Source organism: Simochromis diagramma, unplaced genomic scaffold (assembly GCF_900408965.1).
Source record: "Simochromis diagramma unplaced genomic scaffold, fSimDia1.1 OVJJ01000816.1, whole genome shotgun sequence".
Classification (NCBI taxonomy): Eukaryota; Metazoa; Chordata; class Actinopteri; order Cichliformes; family Cichlidae; genus Simochromis; species Simochromis diagramma.
Window position 1 is genome coordinate 18,827,515 of NW_024386908.1, and position 26,379 is coordinate 18,853,893.

At 42.6% G+C, this 26,379-nt stretch overlaps 1 protein-coding gene and 1 long non-coding RNA gene across 3 annotated transcripts; both read left to right on the top strand.

Moving 5' to 3' along the window:
• Nucleotides 1-9,345: 9,345 nt before the first annotated feature.
• LOC120735531 lies at nucleotides 9,346-11,572 on the top strand. Its single transcript, XR_005696294.1, has 2 exons — nucleotides 9,346-10,724; nucleotides 10,977-11,572. It is a non-coding gene; the product is annotated as an uncharacterized LOC120735531 (long non-coding RNA).
• A 3,532-nt stretch (nucleotides 11,573-15,104) lies between these two features.
• LOC120736097 (tetraspanin-6-like) lies at nucleotides 15,105-26,379 on the top strand. 2 transcript variants are annotated; one of them, XM_040036065.1, is made up of 9 exons: nucleotides 15,105-15,320; nucleotides 16,149-16,262; nucleotides 17,904-18,029; nucleotides 18,134-18,208; nucleotides 18,762-18,845; nucleotides 19,186-19,320; nucleotides 25,465-25,497; nucleotides 25,587-25,670; nucleotides 26,158-26,379. In XM_040036065.1, exons 3-9 carry the CDS (start codon nucleotides 17,934-17,936, stop codon nucleotides 26,242-26,244), a joined length of 594 nt encoding a protein of 197 aa, XP_039891999.1. In that variant the 5' UTR covers nucleotides 15,105-15,320; nucleotides 16,149-16,262; nucleotides 17,904-17,933; the 3' UTR covers nucleotides 26,245-26,379. The 2 variants fall into 2 exon arrangements, with proteins under 2 accessions (XP_039891999.1, XP_039891998.1); XM_040036064.1 differs by having other exon boundaries at nucleotides 16,212-16,262.

The window sequence follows — 26,379 nt, forward strand, 5'->3', positions numbered from 1 at the left end:
CCTGTATGCAAAAAAAATTGTTCATAGTTTCACAATACTGATCAATCTAATAAACTTAAACCTACACCATCCTCTCCCTATTCTGGTATTTTAAAGAGTACTTAGTGGAAATATTAAACAACCTAACTAATAGGGTTCCAACTCCCAGCAACAAAAAAATAAATTAATTAATTAAAAAAAGGGAACCACTGTCACGGTTTGCGGGGCAAGCCGTGTGGGATTGTAGAAAAGGACCAAAAAGGCAGCAGCTCTGGTGCAGGTGAGTGTTTATTTACAGTGGTGGGTAAGTACAAACAGCGGTGGCGACAAAACATGAAACTGGAGACCTAAACTGGGTAAACTAAGAAGACAAACCAGAATGAGGATGCAGGGAGGTCCGGAGAAACACATACGGGAAGACGCAGGGAGACCAAGGGGAAACAACACAGACGAACCAGCAACTACCATAACAGAAGACATAACTTAAATACACTCAGAGAACACAGGGAGATTACACACAGGTGGGGAACACAGGTGACACTGATAAACATAACGAGACAGGGCAGGAGTGAACACAACGTGACGCATACTAACGAGAGACTGTCAAAGTAAAACAGGAAGTACACAGAGGTTCAGACAGGAGGAGAGAGAGCACGGGGAGAACACAGACATAACAGGCTGGGGGAAACATGGAATAAACACAAAGAGAGACGAGAGCTCATAAATACACAGAGGGGCACACAGGGGGTAAGAGTCACAAAGGGAAAACACTTAGGGAACACCACAACAGGACACCTCAGAAAACATGATCTAAATAAGGAGCGAAAATACAAGGAACCAAGAATACTGGGCCAACATGGCCCAGGACCATGACAGTACCCCCCCCTCAAAGGCTGGCCCCAGACAGCCCAACAAGAAACAAAACAGCCAGAAAAAAACCCCAAAAAAACCCAGAAAACAACCCGACCAGGGCGGGCAGCGGGGGCCCAGGAAGGAGGGCCCGAAGCAAAACAGAACCGGAGCACCAGAAGGCCAAAAGACAAAAACAAAAAACGAGTCCAAAACCAAAAGAAACGAAGCACACCAGAACACAGGAAAAAACAGACCAAAACAGAAGAGTCCAGGGGGCCGACAGCACAGGAGTCCAAAACAGTTCAGGGGGCCGACCGTGCGGACGGCAACGGCGGCGACGTGGACACAGTTCGAGGAGCCGGCCGTGCGGACGGCAACGGCGTGGATACAGTTCAGGAGGCCGGCCGTGCGGAAGGCAACGGCGGCCACTCAGGCGATGGCGGTCCGGGGGCCGGCCGTGCGGAAGGCAGCGGCGGCGACGAAGGAGACCACGGAGCAGTTCAGGGGGCCGACCCCGACGGCGGTGACGTCCAGCAGGTGGCCCGGAAAATGGCCGGCGATATCGAGGTGCAGAACGAGGCTTGGGCGACGGCATAACAGCCGCAGGACCAGGCGTAGCAGAAGCAGAGGCCGCCGGACCAGGCGTAGCAGAAGCACAGGCCGGACCAGGCGTAGCAGAAGCACAGGCCGGACCAGGCGTAGCAGAAGCACAGGCCGGACCAGACGAGGATGAAGACTCTGATGAGGCTGCAGCAGGCGAGGATGAAGACTCTGATGAGGCTGCAGCAGGCGAGGATGAAGACTCTGATGAGGCTGCAGCAGGCGAGGATGATGATGATGAGGCTGCAGCAGGCGAGGATGATGATGATGATGAGGCTGCAGCAGGCGAGGATGATGATGATGAGGCTGCTGCTGGCTGGACGGGCTCCTCGGGCCCTCCAGCTGACGAAGCGGGAGGCTGGACGGGCTCCTCGGGCCCTCCAGCTGACGAAGCGGGAGGCTGGACGGGCTCCTCGGGCCCTCCAGCTGACGAAGCAGGAGGCTGGACGGGCTCCTCGGGCCCTCCAGCGGAGACTAGAGACGAAGGCCGGAGCGGTCCTACGGACCCTCCAGCAGAAGTCACCACTAAGCCAGCAGTCATGGAGTCCTCTGGCAAACACGAAGGCAACTGGCGATGCACTGAGCACTGGCTCTGCGTTATTTTGTTATCGTTTTTATCGTTTACTCGGTTTTCCTTGGTCTTTTCACGTGTGTTATGAATAAATCTTCTTTTTTTCGGTACCGGTACTAGTTTTATTTTGTTGTATTTATCCGCGACACCTTAAAGGCCGGTCCATGAAAATATTGTCGGGCATAAACCGGTCCGTGGCGCAAAAAAAAGGTTGGGGACCGCTGTACTAGGGTATATTAGACTTAATAGTTACTATATACAGTAATGGACTTCTATTCATTTTACATCAAATTAAAACTTTGGGTGTAAGATTCAGATAATTATTTAATAAAAGCTAGACATTTTAAATGAGAATAAGAAAGAAAAGGATGTCTTTGTGCCCCCTTTTCCCTGTTAATGCCCTACCTGCCCCCCTGGCTAAACTTTGCTAGATCCACCCCTGCACATTTACCAGCCGTCAGCTACATAAAAAAAGGATCCTGGTGTAGAAAGTAATATTAAATAAATTTTAACAACAGCTTATCAAGCTTAAACGTGCTGCTGTTGTTCAGCCGCTGGTTTCCTCTTTCTGGTGCGAAGTGGGCCAAAAACAAAGAAGAGAGACGGACTAATGACAGAAAAGTTTCACGTTTCAGTTTCACGATTGAAGTAGCAGCAGGAGAGGGAGGGAGAGAAAGGCAGTCGCTCCATATATCGGTTAAGCTTAACGTGGGAACGCTTTACAAACATTCAGAGGTGAACTTACGCACTTGCTTTACTTCTCTCTGGGATCACTTCCTCGGAGATGAAATGCCGGGGTGTTAGCGAAGCTCCAAATGCTCAACCAGACCACCGACAGTTCTCGCGCCACAGCCGCTCAATGACATGATGCACACTGCTCCAACATGCTAGCGTTATGAGGAGAGTTACGGCGTGTCGCAAGTTTTGTGAGGTGCTTTCGTGATATTTAATGGATCGGATTACATTTTTTATTTCTCTCCGATATCCGATCCAGTAATTTGGGTCAGTATTGGACCGATACGTAATATCGGATCAGTCCATCTCTTGTTCAGCCGTGAATTCTTTTTGTACAGATGCAGAGCAGCACATACAGTTGCGTCTTGCAGATTCTAAACTTCCGCACAGTTTTCTCACAGTGTGACAAACCAAAAAAACCAACCAAAAAAACAATCCAGCACACAACCACTGAAAGCTCACACCCACCTGCAGCATGAGAATACAACACCTCGTCTGTAGGTGGTTTTTTTTTGTCACATTGAGTTTCGCTGTGATAAAAAAATTTCACATCCTCATGAATGTGCCTTTGGTTGTTATTTGGACACTTTGACCTATTTACTTCTTAAAACCATGTTGGTGTATGAGTAATATATAATGAATACATTGGCTAGTATTGCGATGGAGCCAGTGTTTTGATCCTGAATATGACCAGCACGTGGTGCTGATAACTGAAAAACTAACGCACCACCTCAGTGTAATCGATTTATCCTGTTGACTAGTTCACAAAACCAAGTAGTTTTTAAGTTCCAGAGAGACAACAAAAAGTGTTTGTGACTAGAAAGCAAGTCAACAGATTTGCCTCACTCTATCATTTGAACTATTGAGGTCACCTGACACAAGATGTGAGTGTGGTTAGAGGCACCTGTGAATTGATCTCAGTACTGCATAGTGGGTGACAGACGGTTGGTGTCATAAACCAGACCCTCTGCTCAAAGATAGTCATTCACAGTGGACATAGATGGCTTCTTCCACTCCTCTTTCAGACTATCTGTCTTCTCTGTCCAAAATGTGAACATTGGCATCCTCGAAAGAGTGACCTTTGTCCTTTAGATGCAGGTGTACTGTCGAGTCTTGTCCTGTCAAGTTGGCTCTTCTATGTTGTGCTTTGAGTTTATGAATTTGCTGTTGGTTTGGTTTCTGGTCAGGTTGTCAACATAGAACAAAAGTGCAATGATGTTTTCGGTGATGCTGCTAGCTCTGCTAACAGTCAGCTGACACAGTGTACCGAGCTCACAGTCTCGGTGTTCCAGGCTAACTGGTTTTTTTTACGTTAACCAGTTAGATATGTTTACATATTCCACTCTCCGTGTTCCAGATGCTTAGACAAATGCATAGATGCATCAATATTATCTTCAGACAACAATGAAGGCATAATGATTTTAATTAAAATTTTGCCTGTCTTGTGTCTCCATGTTTCTGTAAATAACAAGCCGACATTTTCCTCACGGCACCACTGACCAGCTTGATATTCCCTCAGTTTACATGCATACAGTACTTCCTGCTCACCTGTTAGCTGTTAAACACCTGCTGCTGATTCTGGAAACACATCACCTGGTGATAGTTGCAGTTTAACGTGGGCAACTGCTCAATATAACGCAAATTTGTGCACAAATTAAGTAGACCTAAATGTAGTTTGTTTTCTGAGCGCAAAAGTGCTGGAGCTTGTGTTTCTCTTAGAGTGACTGATGTGGGTTAAAGATGACAAACAGGATTTAAAGGAGGAGATGGACACTACAGAGCACTTTATCAGCGGCTGATATCCGGTTACCAGCACACAGCTTCGCTGAGTTTTAGCAGTCAGTGTCAAGTCAAAATGTATTTCTATAGCAATTAAAATTATATTACAAGGTGTAGTGCAGGCCAAATGAAAGTCAAACTAATTTGCTTCAGTAGATGTTAAACACTGGACATAATTCATTCAGGTTCTGTTGGGTCACGTTTAGTTCACTTTTTTGGTTTGGCTCAGATTAAAGTTAAGTTTCATTACTGCATAATTTTACTGAAGTTTAATGTCTGACTGGAGCACATTTTAGACTGAACCATTCACTTTTCTTTATCTGGTGTTGATTTTTGTTATTTGTTGGATTTTTTAATCGTTTATAATGAGTTAAAAGTACGATAAGTTCCATCTTCCTTTAGCTTTAACTTTTTGTGCGATGGTTTGCATCTTCCCCTGCCTGTTGGATGCTACCGCAGGTTCCTTTAACGGTGAAAAACATTTTGTCGACATTGTTGTGTTTGTTGGGGAGAAAACTTACAAACATACAGTACAGCACTTCAGAGTCACACTGCCAGCAATCAAAGATTTATGTAAATTTGACAAGCTGAATGCATTTTTTACAGGACAGAAGACACAGAACGGAGGAGATTGACAGTGGTCTACAGCCGATCAGAACGCAGAACACAATGCAAACAAACAAACAAAAAAAGCATGCAAAATTGCACAAAAAAGTCCACGAAACAGCGAGGCCGCAAAAGGTGAACCAGGTTATAGCGAGGGACCACTGTAATTGACTTTTATCTTTGGTTTTCTATTTGTATTTTTTGCTTGTCTTGATATTACATGTTATATTTTTTTCTACTCTTGTGTCCGTTTTCATAACTTTTTATTGCTCCTGTGACAAGTGAATTTCCCCAAGAGGAATCAATGGAGTTCTTATTTTGTCAGGGCTCTGTGTGCGGGCAGGCGGAGAGGAGGATCCAAACGCAGGACTCAGACACTAACTTGAAACTCAAAAACCTCAGCTTTATTGCTGGTACGAAAACAAAACATGAAGTGAACATGGAATATGGAGAACCAAAACACACAGGCATAATCTGATGGTACGACGCGACACTGACACAGAGAAACACAGGGCTTAAATACACAGATGGCAGTAATCAAGGGATGAGAGACAGGAGGGGAACACACCTGGGAGAAATCACAGCTGACGAGACGTAAACTGAGCACACTCACATACGATACAGACCTACACAATAAAACAGGAAACTCAGACACATGGAACCAGACAAGACATTGAACTAAACAGACAGCTTCACAAACAGACGGGGTGACACCATAGACAGACAGAGATACAGACGCAGACTCAGAGGCAGACCGAATATAACACGTAGAACTCAAACAATAATAATAATCATGATAGTAAATTGGAAAATGATAATAATAAACTTAAAGCGCTGGGTCACCGACCCAGGACCATGACATATTTTATCTTATCTGTGTCATGTCTGCGGTGGCAGAGGAATTATAGAAGAATGAGGACCCAAGCTGACTGGAGGATGTTTTGAATGGAAAGCAAGCCTCTGGTCTGGTAAAATGGAGGGCCAGGAGTGACAAAATAAATCAATTAAATACGCCATTAAATAAATAATACATCTTTTATTAATTAATAACATTTGAATGAATGAATGAAATCAATATTTAAATAATTTATTAAATGCCTATTCATTCAATTTAAAATATTTAATCAATTATTTCTTTATTTCAATTTTTATTTAATTAATGACACATTTAATTATTTAATTATGTATTTATTTATTTCATTTTGGCAGTCCTGACCCTGTGGCTTTGTTCTTGAATTAATATTATCTGTCAGCCTCACCCATCAAAGTCAGGAGGCGAGGTTAATGCTGATTGAGTCAAAACTATTGCTTTGGCCTGGTGGCGTTTCTCAACAACAACTATGAAAATAACTGAACCGTGCTTTGAAATACCCTATTACCCCTTTAAAATTGTTTTAGCTGAAAATGTAGCGGTTTAATCTTCAGATATCTGGTTGGTTTGTCCCATTTCCAAAAGTGCTTCAATGATTTTGGAGATGTCTGCCCAGCCCAGTCACATGGTAAAGCATGTGATAGACCCACTCGCCTATTAAACCGCAGACAACTGCCATACACAACTGGTAGACAACTGTCCTAACCCTCTGCTGACTGTCACCTTGTCATGATCTGCGTGGCAGATCGTCTGGAGGAGGAGGATTTGAACCCAAATGCAAGCATGGACAATAGCGTAGTTGTGAGAAAATTTATTAACAATGAAAGGCAAAATAAAAACCAAAGCGGAGCATTGCAGGGAACTATGCAAACAAAAACCTAAACTGGGAACAGCTACAAAATAACAATGAAAAGAACAAAAACCTGCAATGAGAAACTTGAAACATGAAAACCTGAGGTGTGAAACCTTGGAACATGGAGAAACACACGGCAGAAATACAGGGGTAGACACACAGACGAACCCGCGACTACAACAACTGGGAGCCTCGACCCAGTGACGAACCTCAAAGTGGTAATCTTGCAATGTCTCCAACCACCGGGCTAGCTGTCCCTCCGGTTCTTTAAAGCTGAGCAGCCAAGTGAGGGACGCATGGTCTGTGAGCAGGAGGAACTTCTTCCCGTAGAGCTGGCGATCGTGGCTCAAGAGTTCAGTTATTTTTAACATGTTCGTCTTGTAATCGGAAGGTTGCCAGTTCAAGCCCCGGCTCAGACAGCCTCGGTCGTTGTGTCCTTGGGCAAGACACTTGCCACCTGTTGCCTACTGGTGGTGGTCAGAGGGCCCGGTGGCGCCAGTGTCCGGCAGCCTCGCCTCTGTCAGTGCGCCCCAGGGCGGCTGTGGCTACAATGTAGCTTACCATCACCAGTGTGTGAATGGGTGGATGACTGGATGTGTAAAGCGCTTTGGGGTCCTTAGGGACTAGTAAAGCGCTATACAAATACAGGCCATTTACCATTTACTAATTTAAAGTAACTTACCCAACACTGATGGTTACATGCATTCATTGCTAAAAACTTCGCCACACACTATGCGTGGGCTCATCTTCTGTCCCACTCCAAAAAGAATCCAAACTTGATATAATTCAAATCATATTTCCTCACTGTTTTGTAGTGGTGCAACGGATCAAAACTCTCACGGCTCGGATCACGGTTTTAAGTCATGGATCGGATCAATTTTCGGATCAGTAAAAAAAGACAAAAATTGAACATTTACTTTTTTACTTATTGAAGTATGTTTTGCCTGTTAAAAACATTAAACTCTAGGCTCAGTCCACGCAATTATTAAAAAAAAATTATGGTACAATATAGGTCAGTATAGGGCTTTGTATCTACCACTCAATTCAATTCAATTTTATTTATAAACCGCCAAATCACAACAACAGTCGCCTCAAGGTGCTTTATATTGTAAGATAGACCCTACAATAATACCGCTCATTATATCGCACTCCGGTGTGATATAATGAGCTGTCATGGTCACGTAGCTTTCCGTTGACCTGGAGGTCCACCCATTTGTATGGGTTAGGGCAATAGAAGATGCCTGGGACAGTTCAGCCATAACTTAAATCTTTTCCTGCTCATACATGCCTGGAATGATCTTGCCACTAAAGTGGATGCGCAACGAGATATCATAGCATGGCTCAAGCACCTTCATCATAGTTTAAACCCCTTGTTTTGGACAATGGAATACGGCCTCCCGTCTGCAGCTAAACACCCCAGTAGCTTTTGTAATAGCTTTAGCCTGGTCGGACTGGGCAGGAAAGGGCTGCTTAAATACCGCAAACTCCTCTGCTCATCCACCTGGATAGCTAGCGCTGGTCATAACTGTCACTTGACCAGAGATGGGCAGTAACGCGTTACTGTAATCTGATTACTTTTTTCAAGTAACAAGTAAAGTAAGGGATTACTATTGAAAAATCGGTAATTAGATTACCGTTACTTTCCCGTAGGAACGCTGCGTTACTGCGTTACTAAAACCGTGATTTTTTTGCGAGAATGTCTCATGACAGTGACGTAAGCGAGTGCGCCGTTAGTGACAACAGCTGTGTGCAGATCAACAATGGAACATGTATCGATTGTGGGAGAGAGTATGAGCGTGAAGCGTTTAAAGCGTGGAAGTACTGACCTTATTTTGAGTTTGATTCCATAAAAAGTGACAAAAACATTAGCGTCCGTTGTGCGTGGGAAGAAAACTTTTTACAAGGAAAAAAACCCCCTAAACTTCCAAGCAAGCACCGAGTGCGCAACGACGTAATGGGAAACTCACAGAGAATCTCGCGGATTCTTCAACTAACCTCCGCCTACCCAGTCCTGCTTTACAGGTGAAAATAGAGCAACAGGACCGCTGAGTCTTTGACTTTATTTATTTTCTGCTGTGTTTTACTAGCATCTATTTGAAAGAGTGAAGTGTTAACACAAAAAATAGTTTATTTTATGTGCTGAAATGTGCAGAAAATAGGTTTAAATGTTAAACTAATTTATTCAAGTCAGAGAATGTTACATATAATTAAATTTTTGCTTGATGCATAAAGTTAAAAGATTAAAACTGATAAAACAAGTAAAAAAAAAAGAGACTTTTCCATTTGATTACATTTTGTATGATGGATTATGCAGAAAAAGTAGAATTGGGCTGAAAGATCTATCGCTTTATCACCTCTTCAGGTTGTAAATCGTGTTTTTAAAAAGTAACTAAGTAATTAATTACGTTTGAAAATAAGTAATCAGTAAAGTAATGGGATTACTTTTTTGGGGAAGTAATCAGTAATTAGTTACTGATTACTTTCCCAGTAAAGTAATGGGATTACTTTTTTGGGGAAGTAATCAGTAATTAGTTACTGATTACTTTCCTCAAGTAACTTGACCAACACTGCACTTGACAGACCCACCACGTGCACCATACACATACTTTTTTTTTTTTCTTCTTTTTCGAATCTTCGGATCATGTGCATGCCGAACCGTGGAGTGGGATCAGATCAACCGTAATCCGCTGCACCACTACTGTTTTGCATCATTTGATGCTATCACGTACCATAGAACTTTCACTGGTACTGCAAATGTTACTACTAGCACCTCTGCTGGGTTCATTGTCATCGACTTCAGTTTCTGATGTACAGGTCAAAATATTCACTACAGTTCTCCTTCTGATACTAAAGCCAGGATTGCATCACTTTTGTACCATCATTTTTCATTCCTCCACTTGCCATCACGACTTACATTGTCAACCCTTTTAGCTACCAGTTAGGCTGGCCTAATACGCTTGCCTATTGGCTGATATAAAAATGAATATGTCTTTTTAAAAAGACAGGGCCTAGTTTAAACTCAATTTCCGTTATCTTGCGGTAAAGAATTTATAAAGTATGTACATGTTATGGGGTGGGACGGAAAGAGACTGACTGTGGGGAGTGAGCGTGGGAGCCGATCTGAGCTGGTGTAAGCTAAGCAGGCTTGGAGGGCACGGGAGGAGGAAGAATGCTGCTGAATGGAGAAGTTGGTCTAGTGAGCCGCAAGAAGTGGAGGTACACTCTTGGTGGGAAGCAAGACTGATGGTGGACGCATTCCACAGGATAGAGAGATGTCAACCGTATGTTTGGAACACGGAGCAGCGGCAGGCCGAACTTGAAGCTCTGCCCTTGCGGGGTAAGTCCTGATCTGATAAAATTGCTCCTTCTGTTTATATGGGCTTCCCCAGATAGCAAGACGACATTGAATTGATGTTGATTTTTCATCCGATCCGTCGTTACGGTCAGGGTTGAAATGCCAATGTTGTAACAACATTGAAATACTGTGGTAAACCGACGGTCTTACTATAGGGACGTTGTAATGATGTTGATTTACCGTTGTTTTTTTGTCATTGATATTTGATCTATTTGTAGTCGACCAGGTGGCAACAACAACGTTGAGAAAATTTCTATTTATACTTGACCATCATTCCGCGCCGGTCACCATCAAAAAGCCATTGATTTGTAGTTGAGCGTTAAATTGCATTGCAACTGAGCGGGTATAAAGTACCGGAGAAAGTAGATTTATTGTTCTTTTGTTATCAATGATTTCTGGTCTAGTTCACCAGCTTTAAAAAATCGTGTCGATGTGCAATTTATGTATAGTTGACTGGGAAATTACAGCAGCGATCACTTGGACTATTCCGCAGCACCCCTCTCACAGTGGTACATCCCTCCAGGTAACCAAAACTTTAGACTCAGTTCGAATGCTCACGTGACTGTACGTTGCATGCTCACCTAACTTTACATTGCATGCGTACATGATTTTCCGACACAGCTTTGCAATCTCCCTAGCATGCAGTCTGATGTCGATGTCTTCCCTATGCTTTTAAAATAGTTTTAAAGCTGCATCACAATGTCATTGTACTCTTATCTTCAAAACACCAATTTATACTCCTGAATGTCATCTTGTTGTGATTTTTTTTCGGTAGATTCCAGAGACTCTGTGAGGCCACTATTACAAGGCAAGTTTGAAAATCTTGGAATTTCACAGTTTACATGGTATAAATGGTGAATGGCCTATATTTGTATAGCGCTTTTACTAGTCTCTAAGGACCCCAAAGCGCTTTACACATTCAGTCATCCACCCAATCACACACACATTCACACACTGGTGATGGCAAGCTACATATACAAATATCAAATATATGTGACAGGCAAAAACTAGTAAACACTTTTAGCAGTTACAACAACTAATATTTGAATGCAGAATGTTACACCATCACTTATGGATATATTCGTTTTTTGCCTCCCACTGCTTAAGCCATTAATCTTTCTAGAATTGTTCTTTGAAACAGATGTGACCTCACAAAAGATGTTAACGATGCTGTCAGACCTGACCAGAGCAGTTAACGAACTCCGTGAGGAGGTCAGAGCCAACCGCCATCCCTGCTGCAATGAATCTGTAGATGCTGGGGTATTGCCTCTGGATTTGCCTTTGCACAACATTGAGGAGCTAAACAATGCAGGGGCAGCCCTTCAATCACCGGAGGCAAATAAGGCAATGGTAATGCATCGTCCCGGTCCCCAAAAAGAACCGGCCCAATGAGCTGAATGACTTCCGACCGGTGGCACTGATGTCACATCTTATGAAGACTCTAGAGCGGCTCTTCCTTAACCTCCTCCAACCACAGGTACAACATGCCCAGGACCCACTACAGTTCGCCTACAAGGCAGATGTCGGTGTGGAGGATGCCATCCTGTACCTCCTACACAGAGCCCACTCACACCTGGACAAGGGAAAAGGCACGGTCAGGATCCTGTTTCTTGACTTTTCCAGTGCCTTTAATACAATCCGGCCCTGTCTGCTCCAGGAGAAACTAAACAGGATGGAGGTGGACCCCTGCCTGGTCGCTTGGATCTCCGACTACCTCACCGACAGGCCACAGTACGTCAGGCTGAAGGACATCACGTCGGACACTGTGGTCAGCAGCACAGGAGCACCACAGGGAACTGTGCTGTCCCCACTTCTCTTCACCCTGTACACCTCTGACTTCTGCTATAACTCTGAATTATGCCACATTCAGAAGTTTGCAGACGACACGGCCATCATGGGGTGTATCTGGGATGACCAGGAAGAGGAGTACAGGAGCCTGGTGAGGAACTTTGTCACATGGAGTCACACAAACCACCTGCAACTCAACACTTCAAAGACCAAGAAACTGGTTGTGGATTTCGGGAGGTCCAGACCAGGTCCACTGCCAGTTCAGATAGAGGGAGAGGAGGTGGAGGTGGTCAACACATACAAGTACCTCGGGCTGTGGGTGGACAACAAACTGGACTGGTCATGCAACACGCAGAACCTGTATAAAAAAGGCCAAAGCCGACTGTACTTCCTCAGGAGGCTGAGGTCTTTCAACATCTGCAGGAAGCTCCTGAGGATGTTTTACCAGTCAGTGGTTGCTGGAGTACTTTTCTATGCTGTGGTGTGCTGGGGGAGCAGCACAGCAAAGAAGGACTCATCCAGACTGGAGAAACTAATCAGGAAGGCTGGCTCTGTGGTCGGCATGAAGCTGGACACTCTGGTGACAGTGGCAGAGAAGAGGACCTTAAAGAAACTGATGGACATTATGAACAATGCCGGGCATCCTCTGCACACGGTCGTAAACAATCAGAGGAGCCTATTCAGCGACAGGCTGCTTCTCCCCAAGTCAAAAACCAACAGACTTAAAAACTCCTTTGTCCCACACGCCATCAGACTGTGTAACTCCTCACTGGAGGGGAGAGGGAGGAGAAACAGGGGGACAAGGGAGGGCGGGAACAACTGAGTTGTAGGTGCTTTTCTACACTGTGCAATATTTGCAATATTTGTTTTTTGTTTTGTCTTTTTTTTTTTTTTTCTTATATTTGACTGTGCAATATACTCACTCAAATGAGCAATCCTATTTATCCATATTGTATATTCTGTATCTATATATGTGTATATATGGTGTATTTATGCTTATATCCTTACTCTCATTCCCCTTAATGTATCTGTAACATGCAACTTCTTTCGGTGCTTTGCTACTGGAAACTGAATTTCCCGGAGGAACCCACCCGAGGGATTAATAAAGTTTCATCTAATCTAATCTAATAAAGGTTATGTACACTTTGTAACTATAAAGTGTAATAGCTATCAGATTTGATTAAAATACATAACATGCCTGTTGATTAAACACACAAGCACTTGCGTACACATTTAAGACATGAGACTCGCTAATTCCATCTCTTAAAATGTGTCTATAGGTGAGACGCTTTGCCTTGATTGGAGGGACCACACTGGAGGTGCGAGTCTGCCGCACCGCCAAACGAGCTGGCCTCGGTACTCAACTGGGCAGGGAAAAAAACAAGGACCAGACAGAGCAAAAAAGGGCATTTAAAGAGACAGCGCTGTGCAGATGCATATTTGGTAAGTTTTATTGTTTATTGTAGTTTTATGAGCCTAAAGTAAACAATAAAGGGATCAATTGATGTGCTGGGTGTGTTTCACATTTCCTATGTCCGGTTTTTGCTATATTACTTTGTCTTTCTTAATAACAAGACTTTCATGTCCGGTTAATCTGGAGATGGAGTCTTTGGTCTTCGGCTTGTTTTGTCCTCGGGTTGTACAGTTTGTACAGCCCAAGGACCCCATGTTTATTTTTTTTTTTAAAGGATACACGGCACACCATGCCAAGACATATCACATTTTCAGCTCTTAGCTCTTTGGGAATCAAATGCAGCAGTTTGATGATTTCCACCTGGTGACTTTCAAGTTTATCAGCCTAGGAATTTACATACTTTCTCCCTGCTGGGGACAATTAACAAGAGCTTATTCGTGTGCTTTAATTCACTTTTTTTGTCTTTTTTTTTGTGTGTGTGTCTATTTTTGTCCTAGATGGCCTGACGCAGCAGGTAGGGGCAAACTATGTCTGAGTTTGTCCAGAAATGGCTCAGATACGCTCCGGATTGTAAAAATTAAAAAGTGACGTGAAACATAGAAATCTTAATAGGAAACTTTGTCTTTTAATAAAGTATTTTGCAAATGATACATGTCTACTGACCTTTTTTTGTTTTTTTTGTTTTTTCTATGTTACATGATGTCCGATGCTTTATGTTTTTAGAACCGACTATTGACATGACACATTGTGAGACATTTTTTAACATATAAAGGGTGTCCAATTTGAGGAATAAGTACAATTATGTGTTTAGGTAGTTTAAGTATGATGGAAACATGCAGTAGTTTGGTATTGATTAAAATACCTATAAAGAAAGGTAGATTTCCAGTCATGATTTAACTGTTGTTTCAATAAAAAGCAACTGTGCGAAAGAGGTGGAAAATCAACATCATAGTTCAACAGTGTTTCAATATTAGAATCTGACATTGTTTCAATGTCAACAGTATTAGAAAATATAGCGTCAAATCAATGTCAGCTTTCAACATTGATTCAATAACAATAAAGGGTGCAAGAGTGGCGTTAGGTCAACGTCACACCTCAACGTTGATTCAATGTTTCCTTGCTATCTGGATCCCTTCTAGTGCACACCCGTGACATATACAATTATTTAATCCTAACAAAAAAATATTGGAGACTTCCCACGTACCACCAGACGTAGGTGGTACACGTATTACAGTTTGAGAACGACTGCTATAGTAAATGTTGTGTGCTTTAACCTCTCTAGGCCAAGTGTTAAACTGATGCAAAGTCAACTGAGCAGCCACAGTGAATCAAGCGAAAAGTCCTTGCCATTTCAGATGAAGTGAAGGAGACTCAAACTGGTTCATAGCAAGATGTTAAATGCCTTGCTGAAGTAGAAAAATTGATTTAGTTGCATAATTCCTTGAAGGGGTGGTTTTACCTCTCAAAACCCAAGATGATGTTGAGGCTCTTAATGGAAGACTGGAGGACTGCAGTCTTATCTCTGCTGTATTACGTTTACTCCCCCCCCCATTCTGTTTGCCAGTGTTCTTTATACAGTAGTCAGAAATAATTCTTTGATATGTTTTTTTCTTTCAGTTTTTGTTTTGCTTCCTGTTATTAAGTTCATGAGAACTAAAGCATGTTTTTTTTCTAACTGCATGTGTTTTATGAGGTCTTACTATACATGTGAGGGTTTGTCCTCAGAGAAGCCTTTTGTGTTTCACTTCTGCGTCTTCCTGAATTCACATTCACTCTGTGTGTTCACAAACAGCAGAAAAGCTGCACATTCTTACACTCTGGGTTACAATCTCACTGCATCACCTCTAAAAATTGAAGATGGGGAAAATTAATGGATGTCTCAAGTGCATTTTTGTCTTCTTCAATGTGCTTTTTGCAGTAAGTGGAATCTTTATTTTTTTTGTTTTTAGGATTTCATTTTGATGATTGATTTATTGATTTTCTTTATTATTTATGTTGAAGGAAAGAGAGAAACTAAAAGGATTTCTTTTTCACGAGTTTATTTAAAAAAAAGAAAATTGTTCACTTCAGTTTTATTTATGTAGCACCAAATCACAAGAACAGTTGTCTCGTGGCACTTTACATTGTAAGGTAAAGTCCCAACAATAAGACATACATGCAGAAATGGAAAAATTCTTTTCAGCTTCCTCATATTTTAATCTAACTATGAACCACTGAAGCCTTTTTGTTTTTTACCTTACTGGTGAAGCAGTGCTGCAAGACATAATGATTAAAAGACTGGGCAGTTAGAAGAAGCTGTTTTTCCATAATTTAGAACAAATAAATAAGGATTTATTTTTAATGCTTAGCACACATATTTCCTACTATGTTTTATTAAAATTACATTTACATTGCTTCTAGCAATGAGCACTCTGAGAATTTTTTTCTTCTTAAGCATATATTCTAAAGTAAAACACTGAGTGCAAAAGTATATATATATATATATATATATATATATATATATATACATACACACACACACACACACACACATATACATATACACATATTCTGTAACAAATATAAGCATGCCCAATGTTTTCTATGGTCAAACCTAACCAATGGGCAGATCGACCAAAGTTTAAACTTGAAATTCTCTGTCGTACTGTTTATCTTTTGTTTCTTTTTTTGAATTTGAAACATTTTTAAAACAAGTCCCTGATGCATTTATCTTTTAAAGAATAAATGTTTCCTTGGTACATTTAGGCAACCATACAGGAACTCTGGTTTTCGTAATGCAGATGACATGATCTGAGTCTCTTTCCTCAGATAGTTGGATTTGGGCTGATTTACGGATTTCTACGGACCTCTACCTATAAGGTAAACAGCCACATTAATTTTTCAGTTTTTAATCAGAACAAAGCAGATTGCTGATTATTTTAAGTGTCACTTTCTTTTAAAATGTTTCCTTTTATCATGTTTAATATATCCACATTTTATTCCCCAGCATGCTACCGACCTGTTGTTAGTTAACAAAATAGGTTTCAAAATGTTCCTCCAGTTGTTCCTTTTTTCCATACTATTTTTCGAACTATTTGTCAAGCCTTTTGTTACCTGACCCCAACTGTTTTGCAATGTGTTGCCATTTTTAGTACAGAAGTACAAGAACATGACATGCAGTAGTGTCATATAAACCATTAACAGAAAAAGGTAGTACACAAGCCTTGAGACGACTGTTGTGATTTGGCGCCAGTGTTGGGAAGGTTACTTTTAAAATGTATTCCACTACAGATTACAGAATACATGCGTCAAAATGTATTTTGTAACGTATTCCGTTACGTTAGTCAATGAGACTAACGTAATCTGAATACTTTGGATTACTTACTATATTATCATGCTTTTTACAACTACGTGAATGTACTATTGCTGTGTGAATTATTACTGTTACTAAAGGTCCACGGCTCCGAACCGTAGTAAAGGGACCTCTGGCTAATACGTCGGTTCCGTGTTGGGCTTGTAGCCGAAAAATAGCTTTACTTTGTTGTGTGGGTCAACTTTTCTTGCGAGAGACAGAGAGAGGCGTTGAAAGACTGCTCCAATGGAACTTATTGTTTCGGAGGAAAACACGAACACAGTGTACAGTCGAGTCTTAATAGCTTACTTACAACTGGGCTCGTCAGGCACTCTTCTTGGCTGCAGTTGTTATTATTATATTTTCATGCTTCCAGCTCCCGTTTTTGTTTGATGACAACTCGTACTTTTCCACTCTCCTTTTTCTCCCTCCTCGCGCTCACAGACACATAACGGGTATGGCGGTCCATTCTCCCTGCAGCACGGACTACACTGCCTATGATGCTACATTCTTTAGGGCTATGCCTGTAGCATTCTGCCTATTAGCTTTACACAACAACAACAACAAAAAGGCGCTTTCTCACCCAGGAAACACACAGTCACAGAGAGAGCGTCACCCTGTAACCATGGCAACCATAATGCTGCCACCTGGAACAACAGAACATAGCTGTCAAACAAAACCCAAACAGTCCTGACCCGCGACAATATGAAACAGGAAAATACCGCCGTGTAATCCATTTATTTTAACAAAGTAACTGTATTCTGAATACCACATTTTAAAATGGTAACTGTAACGGAATACAGTTACTCATATTTTGTATTTTAAATACGTAACGGCGGTACATGTATTCCGTTACTCCCCAACACTGTTTGGCGCTATATAAATAAAATGAAATTGAATTGAATGAGCTGGCCTCTTTACTCAGGAATGCTACGTGCTGGGTGGCGAGTTGCAGGTTGGTCCTCGTATGGCCTGGTTCAGGTTTTGAAATGCTTCTTGTGTGACCCATGGTAGCATGGGGGGGGGGGATGGGATAGTCAGTCTAACATGGACCGGACAGTCATGTCTAAAATGTTATTTTGGATGATTGTTTTTGATTTTTTTTTCATTTGAAGAACTAAATAATTTTCCAGATTAATCCATTGTTGGTGTCCTTTCTTATCATTCAGGAGGAGTTCTCATCACTTGATTTGCCAGACATGATTTGGGGTTGGTTGTTTGCCATCGGCGTCCTTGGTATTTCCTCTCTGGGAATCTTTGCTACGTGCTGTGAGTCAATCATCGGCCTCAAACTAGTATGTACAACTCCACATCAAACAAGATAACAAGCTGATGCTGTGTTAATTTTATAATTATTAGAACAATAACTGTGGATGCTCTTTGTATTGTTTGTGTACAGTTTGCAAGCTTCATGGGGATTGGAATGATCATCATGTTTTATGGTGGCATCAATGTAGCGAGAGGAAGAAATGAGGTCATCTTGTCTTTTCTTTCTTAATTCTGCTGTTTTCTCCATTGCTGTCTGATCAGCTACATTTAGTATTTCCATCTGTTATCTTGCCGCTAGACTTAATTTTTATGTTTTGGAGATAAATTACCTTCATTGTCTTTCTGCAGTATGCTTTTTATATCTCAGTCTTAATAACTCTCCAACACACTACCAAGTGATCAGTTTACTCAACCGTCCTAGTTGGCCATGACCATGGGACTTAAGAGGTACTTTAAAAAGAAAGCAAGTAGCATTTCAGAGACTGAGGATTCAGTCAAAATATTTCAGGAAGATACAAAAAAAAAAAAAAAATCAGAAAGTGTAACTGCTGTAAGAGGAACCATTGAAGGGCCTCTTGGTTATGAGTGGACATATTATTGCTTAAGCGTCTGCTGTCTCATAATCCATAACATTATTATTGCTTCATCTTTCCCTCTGCTTTCTCTGTGCTTTTTGGCCTGCTGTGTCTGTCTGTCTTGAGGAGAATATATTCTTCATTTCTCTACCATTATACTAAAATGTTATTTTTCTTTTCCAGATAGAGACTGCCCTCCAGAATGAACTACAAAAGGCCATCATAAGAGAAGAAGTCAGAAGTATGGTTGAGGAGATACAGTCAAATGTAATTTTTTTTGCACTATTTACCCCAATAACAGTAGTCTTTCTATTGGCCCTAGTGGATTTTGTTGCAACTGTGCTTTTACAAGTAGTCAACACAGAACTTGTAAGTTACCTAAACATAACAGTAGCACTGGAAGGGCCCAGAGGTGAACAAGGACCAACCTTAAAGGGGAGATCAGCCAAGATTGGAGTCAAAAAACATTTTGATTGCACCATATATTGACTGAATTGTTTTGCAATGATATTTACATTACAGTCACTATATTGATAAAAAACAGAATAGTGCAGAATTTTGTTGAGTATTTCCTGTTGTTTAAAGTCACTCTCTTGTTTGTTAACAGTTTCATTGCTGTGGAATTAGGGACGCCACAGACTGGGGTAATAATATCCCTGACTCCTGTGAATGCATTTCTTCAAATACTGGATATGTAATGAATGGAAGATCCGACTCACTTAGATGCAAATCCAAGCCTCAGGTTGGTTTTACAGAATAGAACTATAATGTCAAGCTGAAAAGCAAAAATGTTCATAAAACAATTTCATGACTAAATGTGTTGTGATTTTGGGTGTTTTTATATGTCAAATGATCATTATAGTTATGATTGTCGCTGCTAATTTATTTTACCTTTTTTTTTTTCTGTCTTTCCTCCCTCCCTCTTACTTGCTCACATTCCATTCATATCTTTTTTCTCTCCCCCCACAGTAATTGATAAAATCCAAAAAGAACAGTTAACCCATTTGTCTCTGAACTCATGTGTCATTAGGCGCTTAACATTGTGTACGCAATGCCTTTATGTGTTTCAGTGTTAACATTTTTTTTGTTTATTTCTTTATCTGTGCGTTTTGTTTAATTTGCTTTCCTTCCTCCTCCCATTGTCACATCTGTTTTATTTGGGAAGATTGCACACAACAGCAATATTAAGCAGTTCCAAATTATATCTACTCGATAAACCAATCCAGTGACCACATTCAAATTCATCAGCAGTTTTCAAGACTCCTCTATCAAAAACAATAAAAGATTACTTAAATTAATGGTTGACAATACAGCTATCAGTTATAGGACGTATTAACACCATAAAGTTGATGATATTACCTAAACTCAACTACTTATTCACAATGATCCCTATTTAACCCGCAGAAGCTTTTTTTTCACTATTCTGGACACAATAATAACATCATTCTACTGGAAAAACAAAAACTCCAGAATAAAACTAAAAATAATACAAAAGTCAAAAGTCCAAGGAGTCCTAGAAGCACCAAATTTCAACTACTACTTCTTAGATAACCAACTACAATACCTTATCAAATGGATGCATTCAACCCATTACCTTCATCCAGGTCTAGACAATCTGATTATAAAGATCGATTAATCAAAGATTTACCATTTATCAGGAATACAATCACACATCACAACTGCTTAAAACCACGGCAACAGCAAACACTGTCAGCTTGCTGGAAGATTAATAAAATAAAAAACACTATATTCTCACCTACAACTCAACTCATAAATTACCCTGATAGGCATTAAATGGAAAGAAAAAGGCATCACACACCTCCGCCACATATTTTATCAGAATAACTTCTTAACATTTCAACAGTTCATTGACATATACAGGATTGACAGAAAATAATTTCTTCAACATAACCAACAAAAACACTCCATCAAAGCAAAATAAGTATCAATAACACTAACGTAGGACAACCATCACTAATAAACAGCATCAATAAAATTGCAAAGTCACAAAAACCACCCTTAAAACCAAATAAACTACTATCCTCTAATGATAATGCACCTCACGCTCAAATTAACAAATGGGAAAAAGACTCCTTCATCCAGACAGATAGTCAGTTTTGGAGTAGAGTCTGCAGTAACATTTTTACCATGTCTAACAACACCAACATACAAGTAATACAATATAAAATCATACTTCACTAGCTAGGCCCACGTCTTTATTTTAGATTTGACAGCGTTTTAGTAGATATAGGTAAATGGCTTGGATGTGAATTCAGCTGCGGTTTGGGGAAGGCCTCGAACGGGACTGGTCGTGGTTCCCGGGCCTAGCAGATCCCCATGTACTAAACAGAAGTGAAGGAGTTAAAGAAGAGGGAGGGTAGGGCACGTAAACGAGAATGAACAGCTTGTAGAACTGGGGGAACATATATACTGTAGATGAGAACCGGAAGGAGTGCGTTTGGAGGCATGGTACCTCTCCTGAAATTCCGATACTTTATCTCCAATAGGACTCAGTGAATAAGACATTTGCACACACTGCACACTCAACACCACTGATGAACACCTTCAAGCATTCTGGCTCTGTCCACCAATACAAAACTTCTGGAAAGAAATAACTACTAAAATATCCCAAATCCTTGACCACCCGTTATGCCTCTCCCTCTGTTTACTTGGCGATATGGAAGAACTAAACAAACTCCAAATAAATCAAAACACCTCTGCTTGTGGTTCTGATTATTGCCAAGATACTGCTCAACTGGAAAAACAGGAAAAACTTCTCTTTTGGCTCTCGGAGGAGGCGGACGCACTTTTTCTCCTCTCCTCTCCCTTATCTTCCCTGCTTATGTCCTTGTCTAGTCTCGTATTTTTTGTATTACTTTCCCTGGAACACACTCTCACAGTCTGTTTCTAAAACCTAAAGAGAATTATGGATTTGATCAACTGGTCTCTGAATGCTATTGACACCCTTTTCTCAATGAGAAGTCTGGCCTCGGGAGAGCCCGAGTGCCCTGGAGGTACTTTCCCTGCCGGATACACGATGGACGGATTGAGAGACCAGTGTTGGAGTATTAAAGAACAGCTTTGAAATTCTCATGAATTGTTGCAAAAGAAAAATTACCATCATAATCCGGCAACCCCTTCAGCGCCAGCTGTGGGCTCAAGGCTGGAGCCGAACAAAAACTCCCTGATAACGACTGTGTTGAGTCTGTTCCTTCCCATTCCATGCAAGGCCACCTGTGTTGGCTGGAAGACTGTTTACTTAGCCTGGCAGGGCAAAGGACACTGTCGCAGCTGAACTATGGACACGCAAACACATACATATACTGATACTGATAAGCACTCACTGACGCATCACCCTCCCTGCCCCGGATCCAACACCACCTCCAACACTTACCTCCCCTCTGATGTGGACATCGGGTCAGCTGGAGGCGCAGTCGAAGATTGCAGCAGTCCCAGATCAGATGTACACACTGGAACACTTTCCCATGTTGCTTGTCTGTGTTTATTGTGCTATGGTGTGTTGATATCTGTGCATTCCTGTATTATCCTTTTGTGTTACACATTTCGATGTTTTTTGTTTTTGTTTTTCTTCGCTACCTAGCCTGACCTGTCTCCCTAATGTGATGTTTGTGTATTGTATGTACGGTCGGCAAGGTCTGTCAGTTGCAGGTCTTTTGCCCACAACCGAGATGACAAATAAAGGCTATCTCTCAAAAAGATCACCACATTACAATGGGTAGGCCTCCTCACACAAGTAGGCTAAACAGAGAGGCCCAGACCTCCCTCTAAGGGAGATCTCTAAGGGAGAGGCCAGCCACCCTTCGAATTAAGCTCATTTCCGCAATTTCGTTCTTTTGGTCACTACCAAAAGTGTCCAAAAGAACTCGTGACCCTGAGGGTAGGGACAAAGATCGACCGATTAATTGAGAGCTTCACTTTTATGCTCAGCTCTCTCTTCATCATGACGGGCCGGTACCACTGCAGCCGCACCCCCAATCCGTCTGTCGATCTCCGTCTCCCTTCTCCCATCAACTCTTCCACTTGGGGCAGAAACTCGTCCCCGACCCGGAGTGGGCACTCCACCCTTTTCCGGCTGAGAACTATGGCCTCAGATTTGGAGATGCTAATCCTCATTTCTGCTGCTTCACACTCGGCTGCGAACTGTTCCAGTGTGAGCTGGAGGCCATCACCTGATGAAGCCAACAAAACCACATCATCCGTGAAAAGCAGGAATGAGATTCTGAGGCCACCTAAGTGAAAGCCCTCCGGCACTTGGCTGCGCCTATAAATCCTGTCCATAAAAGTTATGAACAGAATCGGTGACAAAGGGCAGCCTTGGCGGAGCCCATCACCCATGAGGAACGAGTCCCCCTTTATTGCCGGCTATGCGAACCAAGCTCTTGCAACGGTTGTATAGGGATCGAATGGGCAATGGGCCAGACACCCCATACTCCTGCAGCACCTCCATAGGACACCCTGAAGGACATGGTCAAATGCCTTCTCCAAGTCCACAAAACACGTGTAGACTGGTTGTGCAAATTCTCATGCACTGTCAAGTATCGTTGAGAGGATAAAGAGCTGATCCAGTGTCCCGCGACCAGGACGAAAACCACATTGTTCATGCTGTATCCGAAGTTCGACTAACAGACAGAGTCTCCTTTCCAGCACCCTGTCATAGACTTTCCCAGGGAGGCTGAGGAGTGTGATCCCCCTGTAGTTGGAACACACCCTCCAGTCCCCCTTCTTAAAAATGGGGACCACCACCCTAGTCTGCCAGTCCAGGGGTACTGCCCCTGATCTCCATGCAATATTGCAGAGGCGTGTCAGCCAGGACAGCCCTACAACATTCAGAACCGTCAGGAACTCAGGGCGGACCTCATCCCGCCAGGGGCTCTGCCACCAAGGAGTTGTTTAACTGCCTCAGTGACCTCACCCCCGGAAATTGGCGGGTCATTCCCCTCAGCCCCAGACTCTGCTTCCTTCATGGAAGACGTGCCAGTGCGATTAAGGAGGTCCTTGAAGTATTCCGTCCACCGCCCAACAATTTTCTCAGTCGAAGTCAGCAGCGCTCCACCGGCACTATACACAGTACAGGTAGAGCACCGCGTTCCCCTCCTGCCAGAATCTCTTTGAGGCAATTTGAAGGTCTTTTTCCATGGCCTCTCCAAACTCCTCCTACACCCGAGTTTTTGCTTCAGCCACTGCCCGAGAAGCATTCTGCTTTGCCTGTTGGTACCTGTCAGCTGCCTCCGAAGTCCCACAGGCTAACCAAGCCCAATAGTACTCCTTCTTCAGCCTGGTGGCTCCCTTCAACTCTGGGTACTACCATTTGGTTCAGGGGTTACTACCACGATAGGCACCAACCATCTTGCAGCCACAGCTCAGTGCAGCAGCTTCTGCAATGGAGGTGCTGAACATGGTCCATTCGGAACCATTGTCCCCAGTCTCCCTTGGAATGCTATCGAAGCTCTGCCGAAGGTGTGCGTTGAAGATCTCACGGACTGGGGCTCTGCTAGGTGTTCCCAGCACACCCTCGCTATATGTTTAGGCACGCCAGGTCTGTCCAGCATCCTCCCCTGCTACCTGATCCAATTCACCACCAGGTGGTGATTAGCTGACAGCTCAGCCCCTCTCTTTACCTGAGTGTCCAGAACATATGGCTGCAGGTTTGGTGCTACGACTACAAAATCGATCATTGACCTGCGGCCTAGAGTGTCCTGGTGCCACGTGCACTTTTGGACACTCTTATGTTCAAACATAGTGTTCGTTATGGCCAAACTTTGGTTTGCAAGAAGTCCAATAACAAAACACCACTCGGGTTCAGATCAGGGAGGCCGGTCCTCCCAATCACGCTCCAGGTCACACTGTCGTTACCCATGTGAGCATTGAAGTCTGCCAGTAGGACACCTTCCAGCATCCCACAGGGACTCTAAAAAGGCTGGATACTCTGAGCTGCCACTTGGCGCATAAGCGCAGATGACATTCAGGACCCGTTCCCTGACCCAAAGGTGCAGGGAACAAACCCTCTCACCCACTGGCAAGAACCCCAACGTACAGGCAGCAAGCAGAGGAGATATTAGAATACCCGCCCCAGCCCACTGCCTCTCACCAGGGGCAACTCCAGACTAAGACAGAGTCCAGCGCCTCTCCAGGAGATTGGTTCCAGAGCCCGAGCCATGCGTTGAGGTGAGCCCGACTATATCTAGCTAGTACCTCTCAGCCTCACGCACTAACTCAGGCTCCTTCCCCAGAGAGGTGACATTCCATGTCCCAATTGCCAGTCTTGGTTGCCGGGGATCAGTCAGCCAGGACCTCTGCTCCTGGCCACCGCACAGCGCACAATGCACTTGACCCCTATGCCGCTTCCTGAGGGTGGTTGGCCTGCAGGAGGATGGGCCCATGTCCCCTTTTCGGGCTGTGCCCTGCCTGGCCGCTCACCCTCAGGCACCCTCCCCGGGCCTGGCTCCAGGGCGGGGCCCCAGTAACCTTATCCTGGGCAGGGTAAACTGTTCCCTCGGTGATATTCTCATAAGGGTCTTCTGAATCACTCTTTGTCTGGTCCCTCACCCAGGACCAACTTGCCATGGGAGACCCTACCAGGGGGTAAAAGCCCCCAAACAACATAGGCCCTGGGATCTCTGGGACACACAAACCCCTCCACCACGATAAGGTAGTGATTCGCGGAGGGGTATATTATATTATATTATATTATATTATATTATATGAACAAGAATTGGAATTGAAGGAGATTTGCATTGATGGGGGGTTGAACATGAGTATCTAACAAAGAGGCTGGTGAGTGTAATCTCACCAGAATAAAAAAAAACCTAAAACATTAATAGACTGTTTCTATTTACATCCACATTTTGCTCTTGTGTTCTTGCAGGGAACCAGTGGCCCACATGAAATCTATGAACAGGTATTCAATCATCTGACCTACCAGCCAATCAAAACACTGTACACTGTACTGCTGGTCAGATAATTACCATTTTCTCTTCTCTTCTGCAGCCCTGCTATGATATTATCCTTGAACTTTTGAACCTTTTCTTTAACATCATGTTTGGCTTCTTCTTTGGATTTGGTGTTATAGCAGTAAGCTCTATTGTTTTTTTATTTTATTGCCATGGTTACCTCTGTGTGTCACTGACTCTGTTGTTCTTTAAGATTTTGTCAAAATCACCTTTGACTCCGTTAACCTGTACATTCAATAACTGTTCAACAGTGAAAAATCCTTTTAACATAGTACTTGACTCTGGTCAATGGACTGCTAATCAAACAAAATATGGAATTTGAAGATGTTATTCTGATCTATGCGTTACACTCTTTATTGTCCACTTTTTTGGCCACTTTGTTGCAAACTTGATAAGCCAAAACGTTTACATTTCAAATGGTTTTTCTTTTTAATTTAATCTACAATATTCATTTATCTTATGTAGCTTATTAGCCTCCTGATTTCAACTTTAACTAGCATGAAGCTGGAAATTCCTCTTCAGCTTTAGAGTAAAAGCCAGTCATTGCAGTGTTGGAGCAGTACATACAAACAATACATTTTGATCATTCTTCTTCTCTGACTTTATAGCTGCTGGGCCTGCTCATTACCATCTGCATGATTAATCAGGTCAAAAGTGACGACAGTAGAGGATCCATGTACTTGAGGAAATATTAAAGGGAGCCACCACACCACATGTCCTCTGGCCTTTGGGTTATGGTGCATCAACAGGAGTCGTGATCAGGATGTGACCTTGTTTTTATTTCACTGTGTTTTACTCACAAAAAAAAAAGAGAGTGAGAAAAGAAAAAA

What these genes read in the sequence shown, in the direction of transcription:
- LOC120736097 (XM_040036064.1), top strand. Translation starts at nt 15,261, where the DNA reads ATGGGGAAAATTAATGGATGTCTCAAGTGCATTTTTGTCTTCTTCAAT. An exon ending in CAATCATCGGCCTCAAACTA is followed by an intron (nt 18,030 to 18,133) that starts GTATGTACAACT and finishes GTTTGTGTACAG; the next exon opens with TTTGCAAGCTTCATGGGGAT. An exon ending in TTGAGGAGATACAGTCAAAT is followed by an intron (nt 18,846 to 19,185) that starts GTAATTTTTTTT and finishes GTTTGTTAACAG; the next exon opens with TTTCATTGCTGTGGAATTAG.